The sequence below is a fragment of the Lepus europaeus genome, chromosome 5, assembly GCF_033115175.1.
Source record: "Lepus europaeus isolate LE1 chromosome 5, mLepTim1.pri, whole genome shotgun sequence".
Taxonomy (NCBI): domain Eukaryota; kingdom Metazoa; phylum Chordata; class Mammalia; order Lagomorpha; family Leporidae; genus Lepus; species Lepus europaeus.
In genome coordinates this window covers 7453453-7468571 of record NC_084831.1, presented here as the reverse complement: position 1 = coordinate 7468571, position 15119 = coordinate 7453453, and the positions used below count along the sequence as shown (strand labels likewise).

Below are 15119 nucleotides of genomic sequence, written 5' to 3'. Positions count from 1 at the left end.
AGTGTTGTGGCACTGAAAGCTAGACTGCCTGCTGTGAACCTGCATTCCACACCAGAGTCCCAATCTGGAGTCCTGGCTGCTCCGTTTCTGGTCCTGCTCCCTGCTGTAGTGCCGGGGAGGCAGTGGAAAATGGCCCCTGCACCCAGGTGGGAGACTCAGATGGAGCTGCAGGCTCCTGGCTCTGTCCGTGACCAGCCCCAGCCATCACAGCTGTTTGGGGAAGGAACCAATGGAGGGGAAAATCTCTGTTTCTCCCTCTGTATTGCTCAGCCTTTCAGATAGGTAAACCTTTTTCAGTTAAGTGAGTTTTCACAGTGAGGATTGTTAACCAACAGTCCTGGAATTTCCCTCGGGGGTGGCGGCACCGCCTGCCTGGGACAGGTTCAGGGAGGCACCCTGAGCCTCTCACCCTGGTAATACTCAGCAGAGCTGCTGTTCCCTTCAGTTCCCTCCTCGAGGGAAGCTGTGATTAGAGAGAGATGTGGTTCGATGACATCTGTGTAGTCTTTAGACTCTCGGAAGAGGCTTGGAGAACGCGTGGTCTTCCCTAACTGTGCCACCACTCCTTGCAGGCAGCAACGGGCACGAGTTTGTTTTCCTCCTCAAGGGGCACGAAGACCTGCGACAGGACGAGCGGGTGATGCAGCTCTTCGGCCTGGTTAACACCCTGCTGGCCAACGACCCAACGTCTCTTCGGAAGAATCTCAGGTATTCAGAATGCAGTGAGGATGCCAAAGACTTGAGTGCCAAGTTTCTGTCCACGTAGTCGCAGAACTCACAGACGTTGTAAAGTGATTTTGACTTGGCAAGAAGTCACCAGTGCTAAGGCATCGAATACAAAGGGAAAAACTGCAGTCGTTAGAGGATTCTCATTGGGGAACGGCTTTCACTGCTTCTGGAGAGCCCAGAGCGGAGCATTTGTGACAGTTAAACTGGCGGTGCTGCAGCTGTGTGGGGCTGCTAACCTTTCCTGGCCCCGATACTTTGTTACTCCTCTTCCCATCAAGAGCTTCAGTGTTTAGGAGAGAGATTATTTCAGCCTTGGGGGTGGTCACTTGCTTCTTCCCCCAAAGCAGTGAGTTTGTCAGTCACACTGTGAAGACCAGTGTTCTTTTCCTTTTTAAAGATTTATTTATTTTACTTCAAAGTCAGAATTACACAGAGAGAAAAGGAGAGGCAGAGAGAGAGAGAGAGGTCTTCCATCCACTGGTTCACTCCACAATTGGCCACAATGACTGGAGCTGCGCCGATCTGAAGCCAGGAGCTTCTTCCTGGTCTCCCACGTGGATGCAGGGGCCCAAGGGTTGGACCATCTTCTGCTTTCCCAGGCCATAGCAGAGAGCTGGATAGGAAGTGGAGCAGCTGGGACTCAAACTGGTGCCCATATGGGATGTTGGTACTGCAGGCGGCGGATTTACCCGCTACACCACAGCGCCGGCCCCCCCAGTGCTGTTTTCATATCGGCAGTGCATGGTCCTCTTGTGAGGTGTTATCCCCACTGCACACCTGTCACAGCAGCCACTGTAGCAGACAGAGGGGTTCATTAGAAATAGTGCACGTGTCCTGCACTGATCAAGTTTACTGTCTCCCCAGATGGCCACAATGGCCGGGGCTGAGTCAGCCAGAGCCAGGAGCTTCATCCACATCTCCCATGTGAGTGGCAGGGTCCCAAGGACCTGGGCTATCTTCTGCTGCTTTTCTCAGGCCATTGGCAGGAAGCTGGATGGAAAGTGGAGCAGTCAGGACACAAACCAGCACCCATGTGGGATGCCAGCATCCCACATGGTAGCTTTACCTGCTATACCACAACACCAGCTCCTGAAGTTAACTTTTTTGTTTTTTTAAGATTTTTTATTTACTTATTTGAGATGCAGAGTTACAGACAGTGAGAGGGAAAGACAGAGAGAAAGGTCTTCCATTCTCTGGTTCACTCCCCAAATGGCTACAATGGCACTGCATTGCATGGCATTGGCTGCGCCAATCCGAAGCCAGGAGCTTCTTCCAGATCTCCCACGTGGGTGCAGGGGCCTAAGGGCTTGGGCCATCCTCTTCTGCTTTCCCAGGCCATAGCAGAGAGCTGGATGGGAAGAGGAGCAGCTGGGACTAGTACTGGTGCCCATATGGAATGCTGGCGCCACAGGTGGAGGATTAACCACAGCGCTGCCCCCCCACCCCCAAAGTTAACTTATAAACTGTAATCACATAGTACATTTCTGTTTACAAAGCCCCTTTGTAATTCTTAGATTTTATTTTATTTCTCAAATAGGTTAAAAATGAATGTCGTTCTTTTTTTTTTTTTTTTTTTTAAGATTTATTTTATTTATTATGAAAGAGTTACAGAGAGAGAGAGAGAGAGAGAGGTCTTTCATTCCATTGGTTCAATCCCTCAATGGCCAAAGCTGAGCTGATCCGAAGCCAGGAACCAGGAGCTTCTTCCAGATCTCCCACACGGTGCAGGGGCCCAAGAACTTGGGCCATCCTCCATTGCTTTCCCAGGCCACAGGAGAGAGCTGGATCAGAAGAGGAGCTGGGAATCGAACCGGCGCCCATATGGGTCTGGTGCTGCAGGCTGAAACCTTAACCTGCTGTGCCACAGTGCCGGCCCCAGTAAATGCCATTCTTAATGTAGAAAACTGAAAGTATAGTACAGTGTCCTAAAGAGCACCCATGGTGATCTGGCTGGAGATTAACCACTGTTATCTTGTTGGTGTGTTTTCTTTCTTGTGTTCTGTATGTACAGCTTTGTAGACTGTGCTTTCACTTACAATATTTTTTTTATATCACTGGAGTTCTTCCTAGAAATGTTAGTGACACAGGAAACTCACTGGATAACAATAAGATATGAAAGAGCATATTTGATATCCCATTTGTAAAAGTGAAATAAAAAGTACAACATAGAAAGCTGACAAAAAGGAAATATATTAAAGGATTCACACCGGTTATTTCTGGTTTATAAGACTGTAGACACGGGGCCGGCGCCGTGGCTCACTTGGTTATTCCTCTGCCTCTGGCAAAAAAAAAAGACTACAGACAGCTTTTCTTCTGTATGCCTTTCTGTATGTTTCGGACTTTTATCAGCTGAATTGCTTCAACAGTTCAGAGGGAGAGCAACATGTAATTTTTTAAATCTAAGAGAAAGGTTTACAGCGTAGTAGGGGTACTCTAGATAAATAATATACTGTAGATTTTTTGAGGAGATTTTGAGGAGATATATTTATTCTAATTGGACAGTACATAGTGTACCCATGTACAGAACCATCTCATGGAAGTCCACAAACATGTATGATTTTTATATGTCAGTTTAAAATCAATTTTAAAAATTAAAAAAAAAAAAAAAGCTTACTCTCTCCCCTGTGTAACAACCTGCTTCTCCATGGGCACCAGCATCCAGAGGTATGCCGTCATTCCTCTCTCGACCAACTCAGGCCTCATTGGCTGGGTCCCACACTGTGACACGCTGCACGCCCTCATCCGGGACTACAGGGAGAAAAAGAAGATCCTTCTCAACATTGAGCATCGCATCATGTTGCGGGTACGTCACAGGGCCGCCACCTGTCACCCCGGACTGTCCTGGAGGCGGAGCTGCCTGCAGGATTCCACGCCGTCTGCCTCTCCGGTTCTGTGAGCCCGTAGTTTTTCATAGGAGAATGTACTGGAGGGAAGTAACTGTTGGAGAAGGTGTAATGAGTGAGCCCTAAATCAGGTAACCCATGAGAAGCCAAAGGAGCCTAAAGCCCAGAAATTAGCTCTGCTCGTCGTAGAGGGACTGGAGACACACATGCCGGGCGTGGTGTTTTCACCTGTGTTGTGAAGCCCTGCCGTGTGGGGACGGCATGGGCAGCAGGTGCATGAGTAGGAAGAAAGAACTGTTGCTGCCCCAAACCTTGAAGCTTCCAGTGCTCTTATCCAAACCTCAGGCTGTTCTGAGGGTAGGCGTGGTGTTTCCCCTTCTGCCCTGGGAGTGCCCGTGGGTCATCGGGTAGAGTGGCCACTCCATTTGTCCTCGTGCAGTACTCTTGCTGCCCTTTCCTTTGGCTGAGTTGGGGAGGTCAGAGCCCGGCTCTGCCTGGCCCCTGAGCCTTGTCTCCTGGGGTTCACTGTTTGCCCGAGGCACCTCTCTCACCGAGGGCTGTGTTCTGATGCAGATGGCTCCAGACTATGACCACTTGACTCTGATGCAGAAGGTGGAGGTGTTTGAGCACGCCGTCAATAATACAGCTGGAGACGACCTGGCCAAGCTGCTGTGGCTGAAGAGCCCCAGCTCAGAGGTACGCCCTCCACCCCCACCCACTGCTCAGGCGCTCAGCTCCCCTTCACCCCAGGCTGCGGCACCCTGGGGCACTCCTGGGGTATGGCTTGTCAAACAAAGAGTAAATGGGAAAACCATGCAGGCTGGCAGATTCAGACTGGGTACTTTCCTGTTTGTCCTATTGCTTACATAGCATTCGAGCTTTTTATAAATTAGGGATAGTCATTTTCATGTTATAAATTTTTCGATTTATTTTTGATTTTTAAATTTTGTTAATGGTATGTCTTTTGAATTGAGGTTTTTGTTTTTTATATATAAACCTTTTTTAAATTTTAAAGTTAGATTTTTTAATTTATTTCTTTGGCTTTATATTTCAAAAGGCCCTGTTCCTCTTCAAGATTATGCATCGGCTGGCGCCGCGGCTCACTAGGCTAATCCTCCGCGTGCGGCGCCAGCACTCTGGGTTCTAGTCCCAGTTGGGGCGCCGGTTCTGTCCCGGTTGCTCCTCTTCCAGGCCAGCTCTCTGCTGTGGCCCGAAAAGGTGATGGAGGATGGCCAAGTGCTTGGGCCCTGCACCCACATGGGAGACCAGGAGGAAGCACCTGGCTCCTGGCTTCAGATCGGCGCAACTTGCCTGCCATAGCGGCCATTTAGGGGGTGAACCAATGGAAGGAAGACCTTTCTGTCTCTCTCTCTCACTGTCTAACTCTGCCTGTCAAAAAAAAAAAAAAGATTATGCATCTTTTCATTTATTTTCTTCTGCTAATTAAAAGGTTGTTTGGGTTGTTTTTTTGTTTTTGTTTTTGTTTTTTTTACATTTAAAGACTAATGTGGCCAGCGCCATGGCTCAATAGGCTAATCCTCCACCTTGCGGCGCCAGCACACCGGGTTCTAGTCCCGGTCGGGGCGCCGGATTCTGTCCCGGTTGCCCCTCTTCCAGGCCAGCTCTCTGCTGTGGCCCGGAAGGCAGTGGAGGATGGCCCAAGTGCTTGGGCCCTACACCTGTGTGGGAGACCAGGAGAAGCACCTGGCTCCTGCCTTCGGACCAACACAGTGCACTGGCCGGCCGCAGCGCACCAGCTGCAGCAGCCATTGGAGGGTGAACCAACGGCAAAAGGAAGACCTTTCTCTCTGTCTCTCTCTCTCTGACTGTCCACTCTGCCTGTCAAAAAAAAAAAAAGCCTAACATAATTTGGAGTTTATTTTTAAATTAACATGTCAATTTTTTTAAATGATTGACTACCACATTAGTTCTCAAACAATCAATCATCGGTCTCGGGGCAGGCATTTGGCCTGGTGGTTAAATGCCTGCATCCCGTGGCAGAGTGCCTGGGTTTGCAGGCCACCTCTGACTCCTGACTCCGCTTCCTGCTAACGCAGAGCCTGGGAAGCAGAGGAGGTGGAGCAAGTACTTGGGTCCCTGTTCCTGACCAGGATGGAGTTCCTGGCTCCCATCTCCGGTCTGGCCCCGTCTGCACCATTGAGGGCATTTGGGGAGTGATGGAAACTAACAAACTCACCACTCACTCTCTCTCTCTCTCTCTAACTCTTTCTCTCTTTCTCTGTCTCTGCACTTCTCTGCCTCATAAGTAAATAAATAAATAAAAATAAATTTTTTAGAAGACTCTATCCCTTCACTACTGTTTTTGAAATTTCATTCTTTTACAGTAAATTCTTGTGTGCTCCTGGATTTCTTTCCAGGGATTCAATTCTGATTCATTGCTCTTTCTGCTCAAGTCTCATACTGTTAATATAAGTGTCTTCTTATTGGCTATTCTCATAATTTTTTTCTTCCAGATAAATTTTGGGATTATTTTGTCAATGAGACTTGACAAAAAGGTGCCACTAAATTTTTATTGGAATCCCATTAAACATATCTAACAATTTGGAAGGGTATTGCATCTTTACAATCTTAAGTGCATATCCATAAGTGGGTATTTTCATTTATTCAGGCCTTTATATTTCCTACAGTATGTCTACTTATTCATCTAAGTCCTATAGATTTCTGAATAAGTTTATTCTGAAGCATAGTTATTATTTTTAATCATGAATGAGACCTTTATTATATTTTCTAACTGGTCATTGATGGAATATAAGAAAACAATGGACTGAGGTATAATCATGTTGAAACTGTGCAGGTTTCTGAGGCGTGGCTCATGTATGTCACGTGTGCCCCTGTGTTCTAGGTGTGGTTTGACCGAAGAACCAATTACACCCGCTCGTTAGCCGTCATGTCAATGGTGGGGTATATTTTGGGCCTGGGAGATAGGTGAGTGCATTTTTTCTTCTTTCTCTTAGTTTTTTTGAATAGTTCCATTAGTTCCATCTTATTTCCCCGTGAGCTTTGTGACCATTTTGTAAACAAACATTTGTGTTTTGTACTTCAGGCCTGTTCTGCAGCATCAGCTTTTGTCTCCTGTTTGTTAAACAGGCCGAGGGAATCGCACAGCAGACTACAGAGGAGAGGGTCCTGCTTCCTCTGTAGTTCACTGCAGCATACTTAGATCAGATGTTGTTTAATCGTGTCGATGTTTATGTATTCATCTGAGAGGCAGACACATAGGTCAGACACCCACTGACCACTTCCCGATGCTCACAATGACCAGGGGTAGGCCAGGAGCCAGGGACTGGATCCAGATCTCCCATGTGAGTAGCAGGAACCCAGTTACTTAAGCTCATCACCACTGTCTCAGAGGTCTGCATTAGCAAGAGGCTGGAGTCAGGAACCACGCCCAGGCGCCGAACCCACGTGCTCTGGAGTGGGATGTCGGCCTCTTAACTACTGGGCCAGACACCCACCCTGATCAGGTTGGCTATTGACTGAAGAAGCGCCTATCAGTTACCAATATGGCTATTGACTGAAGAAGCGCCTATCAGTTCCCAATATGGCTATTGACTGAAGAAGCGCCTATCAGTTCCCAATATGGCTATTGACTGAAGAAGCGCCTATCAGTTCCCAATATGGCTATTGACTGAAGAAGCGCCTATCAGTTCCCAATATGGCTATTGACTGAAGAAGCGCCTATCAGTTCCCAATATGGCTATTGACTGAAGAAGCGCCTATCAGTTCCCAATATGGCTATTGAGTGAATAACGCCTATCAGTTCCCAATATGGCTATTGACTGAAGAAGCGCCTATCAGTTCCCAATATGGCTATTGAGTGAATAACGCCTATCAGTTCCCAATATGGCTATTGAGTGAATAACGCCTATCAGTTCCCAATATGGCTATTGAGTGAATAACGCCTATCAGTTCCCAATATGGCTATTGAGTGAATAACGCCTATCAGTTCCCAGTATGGCTATTGACTGAAGAAGCGCCTATCAGTTCCCAATATGGCTATTGACTGAAGAAGCGCCTATCAGTTCCCAATATGGCTATTGACTGAAGAAGCGCCTATCAGTTCCCAATATGGCTATTGACTGAAGAAGCGCCTATCAGTTCCCAGTATGGCTATTGAGTGAAGAAGCGCCTATCAGTTCCCAATATGGCTATTGACTGAATAACGCCTATCAGTTCCCAATATGGCTATTGAGTGAATAACGCCTATCAGTTCCCAATATGGCTATTGACTGAATAACGCCTATCAGTTCCCAATATGGCTATTGAGTGAATAACGCCTATCAGTTCCCAATATGGCTATTGACTGAATAACGCCTATCAGTTCCCAATATGGCTATTGACTGAAGAAGCGCCTATCAGTTCCCAATATGGCTATTGACTGAATAACGCCTATCAGTTCCCAATATGGCTATTGACTGAAGAAGCGCCTATCAGTTCCCAATATGGCTATTGACTGAAGAAGCGCCTATCAGTTCCCAATATGGCTATTGACTGAAGAAGCGCCTATCAGTTCCCAATATGGCTATTGACTGAAGAAGCGCCTATCAGTTCCCAATATGGCTATTGAGTGAATAACGCCTATCAGTTCCCAATATGGCTATTGACTGAAGAAGCGCCTATCAGTTCCCAATATGGCTATTGAGTGAATAACGCCTATCAGTTCCCAATATGGCTATTGAGTGAATAACGCCTATCAGTTCCCAATATGGCTATTGAGTGAATAACGCCTATCAGTTCCCAATATGGCTATTGAGTGAATAACGCCTATCAGTTCCCAGTATGGCTATTGACTGAAGAAGCGCCTATCAGTTCCCAATATGGCTATTGACTGAAGAAGCGCCTATCAGTTCCCAATATGGCTATTGACTGAAGAAGCGCCTATCAGTTCCCAATATGGCTATTGACTGAAGAAGCGCCTATCAGTTCCCAGTATGGCTATTGAGTGAAGAAGCGCCTATCAGTTCCCAATATGGCTATTGACTGAATAACGCCTATCAGTTCCCAATATGGCTATTGAGTGAATAACGCCTATCAGTTCCCAATATGGCTATTGACTGAATAACGCCTATCAGTTCCCAATATGGCTATTGAGTGAATAACGCCTATCAGTTCCCAATATGGCTATTGACTGAATAACGCCTATCAGTTCCCAATATGGCTATTGACTGAAGAAGCGCCTATCAGTTCCCAATATGGCTATTGAGTGAATAACGCCTATCAGTTCCCAATATGGCTATTGACTGAATAACGCCTATCAGTTCCCAATATGGCTATTGACTGAAGAAGCGCCTATCAGTTCCCAATATGGCTATTGACTGAATAACGCCTATCAGTTCCCAATATGGCTATTGACTGAAGAAGCGCCTATCAGTTCCCAATATGGCTATTGACTGAAGAAGCGCCTATCAGTTCCCAATATGGCTATTGACTGAAGAAGCGCCTATCAGTTCCCAATATGGCTATTGACTGAAGAAGCGCCTATCAGTTCCCAATATGGCTATTGACTGAAGAAGCGCCTATCAGTTCCCAGTATGGCTATTGACTGAAGAAGCGCCTATCAGTTCCCAATATGGCTATTGACTGAAGAAGCGCCTATCAGTTCCCAGTATGGCTATTGACTGAAGAAGCGCCTATCAGTTCCCAGTATGGCTATTGACTGAAGAAGCGCCTATCAGTTCCCAATATGGCTATTGACTGAAGAAGCGCCTATCAGTTCCCAATATGGCTATTGACTGAAGAAGCGCCTATCAGTTCCCAGTATGGCTATTGACTGAAGAAGCGCCTATCAGTTCCCAGTATGGCTATTGACTGAAGAAGCGCCTATCAGTTCCCAATATGGCTATTGACTGAATAACGCCTATCAGTTCCCAGTATGGCTATTGACTGAAGAAGCGCCTATCAGTTCCCAGTATGGCTATTGACTGAAGAAGCGCCTATCAGTTCCCAATATGGCTATTGACTGAAGAAGCGCCTATCAGTTCCCAATATGGCTATTGAGTGAATAACGCCTATCAGTTCCCAGTATGGCTATTGACTGAAGAAGCGCCTATCAGTTCCCAATATGGCTATTGACTGAAGAAGCGCCTATCAGTTCCCAATATGGCTATTGACTGAAGAAGCGCCTATCAGTTCCCAGTATGGCTATTGACTGAAGAAGCGCCTATCAGTTCCCAATATGGCTATTGAGTGAATAACGCCTATCAGTTCCCAGTATGGCTATTGACTGAAGAAGCGCCTATCAGTTCCCAATATGGCTATTGACTGAAGAAGCGCCTATCAGTTCCCAATATGGCTATTGACTGAAGAAGCGCCTATCAGTTCCCAATATGGCTATTGACTGAAGAAGCGCCTATCAGTTCCCAGTATGGCTATTGACTGAAGAAGCGCCTATCAGTTCCCAATATGGCTATTGAGTGAATAACGCCTATCAGTTCCCAGTATGGCTATTGACTGAAGAAGCGCCTATCAGTTCCCAGTATGGCTATTGACTGAATAACGCCTATCAGTTACCAATATGGCTATTGACTGAAGAAGCGCCTATCAGTTCCCAATATGGCTATTGACTGAAGAAGCGCCTATCAGTTCCCAATATGGCTATTGACTGAATAACGCCTATCAGTTCCCAATATGGCTATTGACTGAATAACGCCTATCAGTTACCAATATGGCTATTGACTGAAGAAGCGCCTATCAGTTCCCAATATGGCTATTGACTGAAGAAGCGCCTATCAGTTCCCAGTATGGCTATTGACTGAAGAAGCGCCTATCAGTTCCCAATATGGCTATTGAGTGAATAACGCCTATCAGTTCCCAATATGGCTATTGAGTGAATAACGCCTATCAGTTCCCAATATGGCTATTGACTGAATAACGCCTATCAGTTCCCAATATGGCTATTGACTGAATAACGCCTATCAGTTCCCAGTATGGCTATTGACTGAAGAAGCGCCTATCAGTTCCCAATATGGCTATTGACTGAAGAAGCGCCTATCAGTTCCCAATATGGCTATTGACTGAAGAAGCGCCTATCAGTTCCCAATATGGCTATTGACTGAAGAAGCGCCTATCAGTTCCCAGTATGCTCAGATAAATACTCCTGTGTCTGTAGTTGAAGCCAAGCAAAGTACATCCTTCTGATATTTTTGCATAATCGATTTTGTCCAAATGTACTAACTGGGGAAATCATTTATGAATATTCAGAAATTGATTTACAATAAGGTAAAGAAAACGGATTCTCTGAGTAGTTTTTCTCTTAGTGTCTTATGCCATGCAACCATTTTGACAGTAAACATAATTTTACCCCACAAAAACAGTTAATTATTGTTTTTTAAAAAAGACGAGGCCGGCGCCGTGGCTTAACAGGCTAATCCTCCGCCTTGCGGCACCAGCACACCGGGTTCTAGTCCCGGTCGGGGCACCGGATTCTGTCCCAGTTGCCCCTCTTCCAGTCCAGCTCTCTGCTGTGGCCCAGGAAGGCAGTGGAGGATGGCCCAAGTCCTTGGGCCCTGCACCCACGTGTGAGACCAGGAGAAGCACTTGGCTCCTGGCTTCGGATCAGCACGGTGCGCCGGCCGCAGCAGCCATTGGAGGGTGAACCAAAGGCAAAAAGGAAGACCTTTCTCTCTGTCTCTCTCTCTCACTATCCACTCTGCCTGTCAAAGAAAAAAAAAAGACGAGCACAGGGGTGGGTATTGTGATACAGCAGGTTAAACCACTGCTTAGGACACCCACGTCCCATACCAGAGTGCTGGTTCAAGTCCCAGCTGCTCCTCTTCCCATCCAGCTTCTTGCTCATGTGCCTGGGAAGATAGCAGATGATGGCCCAAGTATTTTGGTCTCTGCCACTCACATTAGGAGACCCAGATGGAGTTTCTCGCTCCTGGCTTCAGCTTGTTCCAGCCCTGACTTTTGGGGGCATTTCGGAAGTGAACCAGTAGATAAGAGATCTCTCCCTCTCTTCTGTCATTCTGGCTTTCAAATAAATAAATCATTAAAAAAAGAAATTGGGGCCAGCACTGTGGTGTAGTGGGCTAAACCTCCACCTACAGCGCTGGCATCCCATATGGATGCCAATTCGAGTCCCAGTGGCGCTTCTTCCAATCCAGCTCTCTGCTATGGCCTGGGAAAGCAGTAGAAGATGGCCCAAGTGCTTAGGCCCCTGCACCCACATAGAAGACCTGGAAGAAGCTCTAGGCTCCTGGCTTCAAATTGGCCCAACTCAGGCCATTCAGCCAATTGGGGAGTGAAACAGGAGATAGAAGACCTCTCTCTCTGTCTGTAATTCTACCTCTCAAATAAATAAATAAAATCTTTTTAAATAATTGGAAGAATGCCTGTTGACAAGAGCCAGGTGATTAACCCTGTCTGGATTGGCCCAGGGGCTCCAGGAGACAGACCCCGCGGTAGTTCCTCAGCCATCGTGGTAGAGCCTTTCCACTCTGAGGGGCCGTCACTGCCAGGAACTATTTTATCTGTGGCCAAGACCTGGGAAAGCAGAGCATCCTGGGCCAGTGGGCCAGGCTGTGACTCACACAGATAAATCTCATTTCAGCCCCACAGCAGGAGTTGGCAAGCTCTTCTGAGCAGGACCAAATAGTAGATATTTTGGGCTTTTTTGGGTCTGTCCCAGCTACCCTATTCTGCTGTTACAGCACAAAGTAGGTGGAAGCCATCCCTCGGCGGGGAGCCTGGCTGTGCGGCGGGGGCCGGCCGGGAGCCTGGCTGTGCGGCGGGGGCCGGCTGGGAGCTGTGGCTGCCGTTTGCCAGCCCTGGCCTGCATCTGCCTTGCGGGTGGTTCCTCCTTCGGTGCTGCTCCCTGACCCCTGCCTGGTCTCTTCTGGTCCTCAGACACCCGTCCAATCTGATGCTGGACCGGCTGAGTGGGAAGATCCTGCACATTGACTTTGGAGACTGCTTTGAGGTGACCACCTTTTCCAGATCACGTACTGCTCACTCTGACAGGGCCTTCCCTCACCCCGACTCTCCTACCAACACAACAGAAAGCCAGTCTGAGAAACCAACCTGTGCTCCTGTGGGACTCTAAGCCCTGGGGGCAGGGGCCCTGCTCACACCTCCCTCCAGTGGGGGAAGCCCCCAGCCTCCATGCGGCCTGCTGGTCCTGTTTCCTCTTTCTCCCTTCGCTGGTTTTTGTTGTTGTCATTGTCTTCCAAATCCCTGTGACCAGTCCCTTCACTAACTGAGCGGCTCCGTTTCTGTGCTGTAATTACAATGAGCACAGGTGATCCGAGACAGCCACCTGCCTTTACCTTGCTTTCACTAAAGAAAACAATCTAACTTTGGATTGTGTTTATTTTTTTTCTTTATTACCCTATAGGTTGCTATGACCAGAGAGAAATTTCCAGAGAAGATTCCATTTAGACTAACGAGAATGTTGACCAATGCTATGGAGGTGAGTGGACACTGGAAACAGTGCTTTGGTGTGGGACTGACAGTTCCGACTGTTTCTGAGGACAGACGTGCTTGTTAGAGTTCAGCAGTGCCTGGGTGCCTGGGTGCCCTCTGTGGCAGCTTCCTGTCGCTGGCCGTGGTACCAGAACTATCTTATCTCGAAGGTCTCACCGCTCTTCACCGCAGTCCCACAGTCCTCCCTGGCCCTCTCCCAGCCAGGGTCTTCTTCCCAAGAGGATGGCAGCCCCTCCACACTTGCTTTTGGCCCTACACACTAATGAGGCAGAGTCTGTGACCCCCATGGTGAGTGGCCCTGTCCCTCCTCTAGGTAACTGGTCTGGATGGCAACTACAGAATCACCTGCCACACGGTGATGGAGGTGCTGCGGGAACACAAGGACAGTGTCATGGCCGTGCTGGAGGCCTTTGTCTACGACCCCTTGCTGAACTGGAGGCTGATGGACAGTGAGTGTCACCTCGTGCATGGCAGCTGTGGTTGGCACCCTCCCAAATGAGGACTGTCCGACAGGCTGCCTCTCACCTCCTCCCCTGCACGCCGGGAGCCCCAGGTGCAGTGCTGAGCCTTGCATTGCATTTCACACAGGAGCGCTGGGGCCAGATAGGAATTCCAAGCATTTTTATTAACTAGAACAGAAACTCCCATTGTCTCCCTACATGTTAATTAAAATATTTCTTCAGGATTAGCTGAGTGCCCCAGTGGACTTTGTTTGTGTGGCTTCATAGAGTAGTAAGCTGGAAGCTCAACAAGAAGTGCCGGCAGGTGGGATCTGAGGCGGCAGAGTCCTCGTGGACCCTCTGCTTCTGCCTCCTCGGAGGAAGTTTACTGACAGGAGGCTTCTAATCCGCGGCAGCAAAGCCAAGCCTCTTCACATCGAAGCTTGAAGCACTTTTTTTAAGATTAATTTATGTATTTATTTGAAATGCAGAGAGAGAGATTTCCACCTGCTGATTCATTCCCTCAGCCGCCTGCAACAGCCAGGGCTGGTCCAGGCCAAAGCCAGGAGCCAGGAATCAGGAACTCCATCTGGGCCTTCCACGGCGGGTGGCAGGAAGTCCAGCACTCGAGCCATCATCGGCAGCTTCCCAGGCACATTAGCAGAGAGCTGGCTCAGGAACTGAGTAGCCAGGACTCAAGCCAGGCACTTCGATTTGAGCTGCAGACATCCCAAGTGGTGGCTTAACCTGGGGGCCACAGTGCCTGCCCCTGAAGCACTAACAGTCTGTTTCCTCTTCCCCAGCAAATACCAAAGGCAACAAGCGATCCCGGACGCGAACAGATTCCTACTCTGCAGGCCAGTCAGTAGGTGGGTGCATCCCAGGGGTGGTCACAGCCTCTGCTGCCTTTGTCCAGAGCGTTTCTGGGATGGGGTAAGCTTTGTTACGGCCAAAGGAGGCGTGACTTATGGCTGCTGCATCTGAAGAAAGCAAGCCTGTGTTTCTTGAGGTTGGCTGGTTGGTTGGTGTTTTATTCTCATTTTATTTGAGAGACAGATACCTCCCATCTGGTTCACTCCCCAAATACCTACAATCACCAGGCCAGACCAGGCCAAAGCCAGGAGCCAAGAACTCCATCTGGATCTCCACATGGGTGGCAGGAACCTAAGTGCTTGAGCCATCACCTGCTGCCTCCTAGGGTGTGCCTTGCAGGAAGCTGGAGTCAGGACCTGGAGCTGGGACTCACACCCAGGCCCGCCCCCAGCCGGTGCTGACCATAGCACCACACACTGCACCTTTCTCAAGGTTCTGGACACTTCTGCAGGATGTTACCGCTGCTGACCACCATCTAGACGGTGGTTACTGAACTTCAAAAACTTGGCCTAGAAATCGTTTACTGGGCACTAAACATCTCATATACTTTTATTTAAATTTTCTCTCACGCAGTGGGGAGTGGGTACCTGAAGTTAAAAAATTTTTCTTTTATGATTTATTTGCTTATTTATTTGAGAGACACAGTTACAGAGAGAGAGAGACAGAGAGAACAAGTGAGCTCTTCCATCCACTGGGTCACTACCCAAAAGGCTGCAATGGCCAGAGCTGAGCTGGGCTGATCTGAAGCCAGGAGCTTCTTCTGGGTCTCCCACATGGGTGCAGGGGCCCA

General features: G+C 48.2%; 1 protein-coding gene across 2 annotated transcripts in view; it reads left to right on the top strand.

Annotated features, from left to right (window-relative positions):
• Positions 1–15119, top strand: part of MTOR (mechanistic target of rapamycin kinase) — a 141188-nt gene that overhangs the window by 118615 nt on the left and 7454 nt on the right. For both annotated transcript variants that reach the window (XM_062190434.1, XM_062190433.1), the window contains exons 47-54: positions 573–708; positions 3385–3532; positions 4146–4268; positions 6436–6518; positions 12441–12513; positions 12928–13002; positions 13330–13465; positions 14260–14325. In XM_062190434.1, coding sequence (XP_062046418.1) covers positions 573–708; positions 3385–3532; positions 4146–4268; positions 6436–6518; positions 12441–12513; positions 12928–13002; positions 13330–13465; positions 14260–14325 — 840 coding nt within the window. The remainder of the gene's footprint in view (positions 1–572; positions 709–3384; positions 3533–4145; positions 4269–6435; positions 6519–12440; positions 12514–12927; positions 13003–13329; positions 13466–14259; positions 14326–15119) is intronic.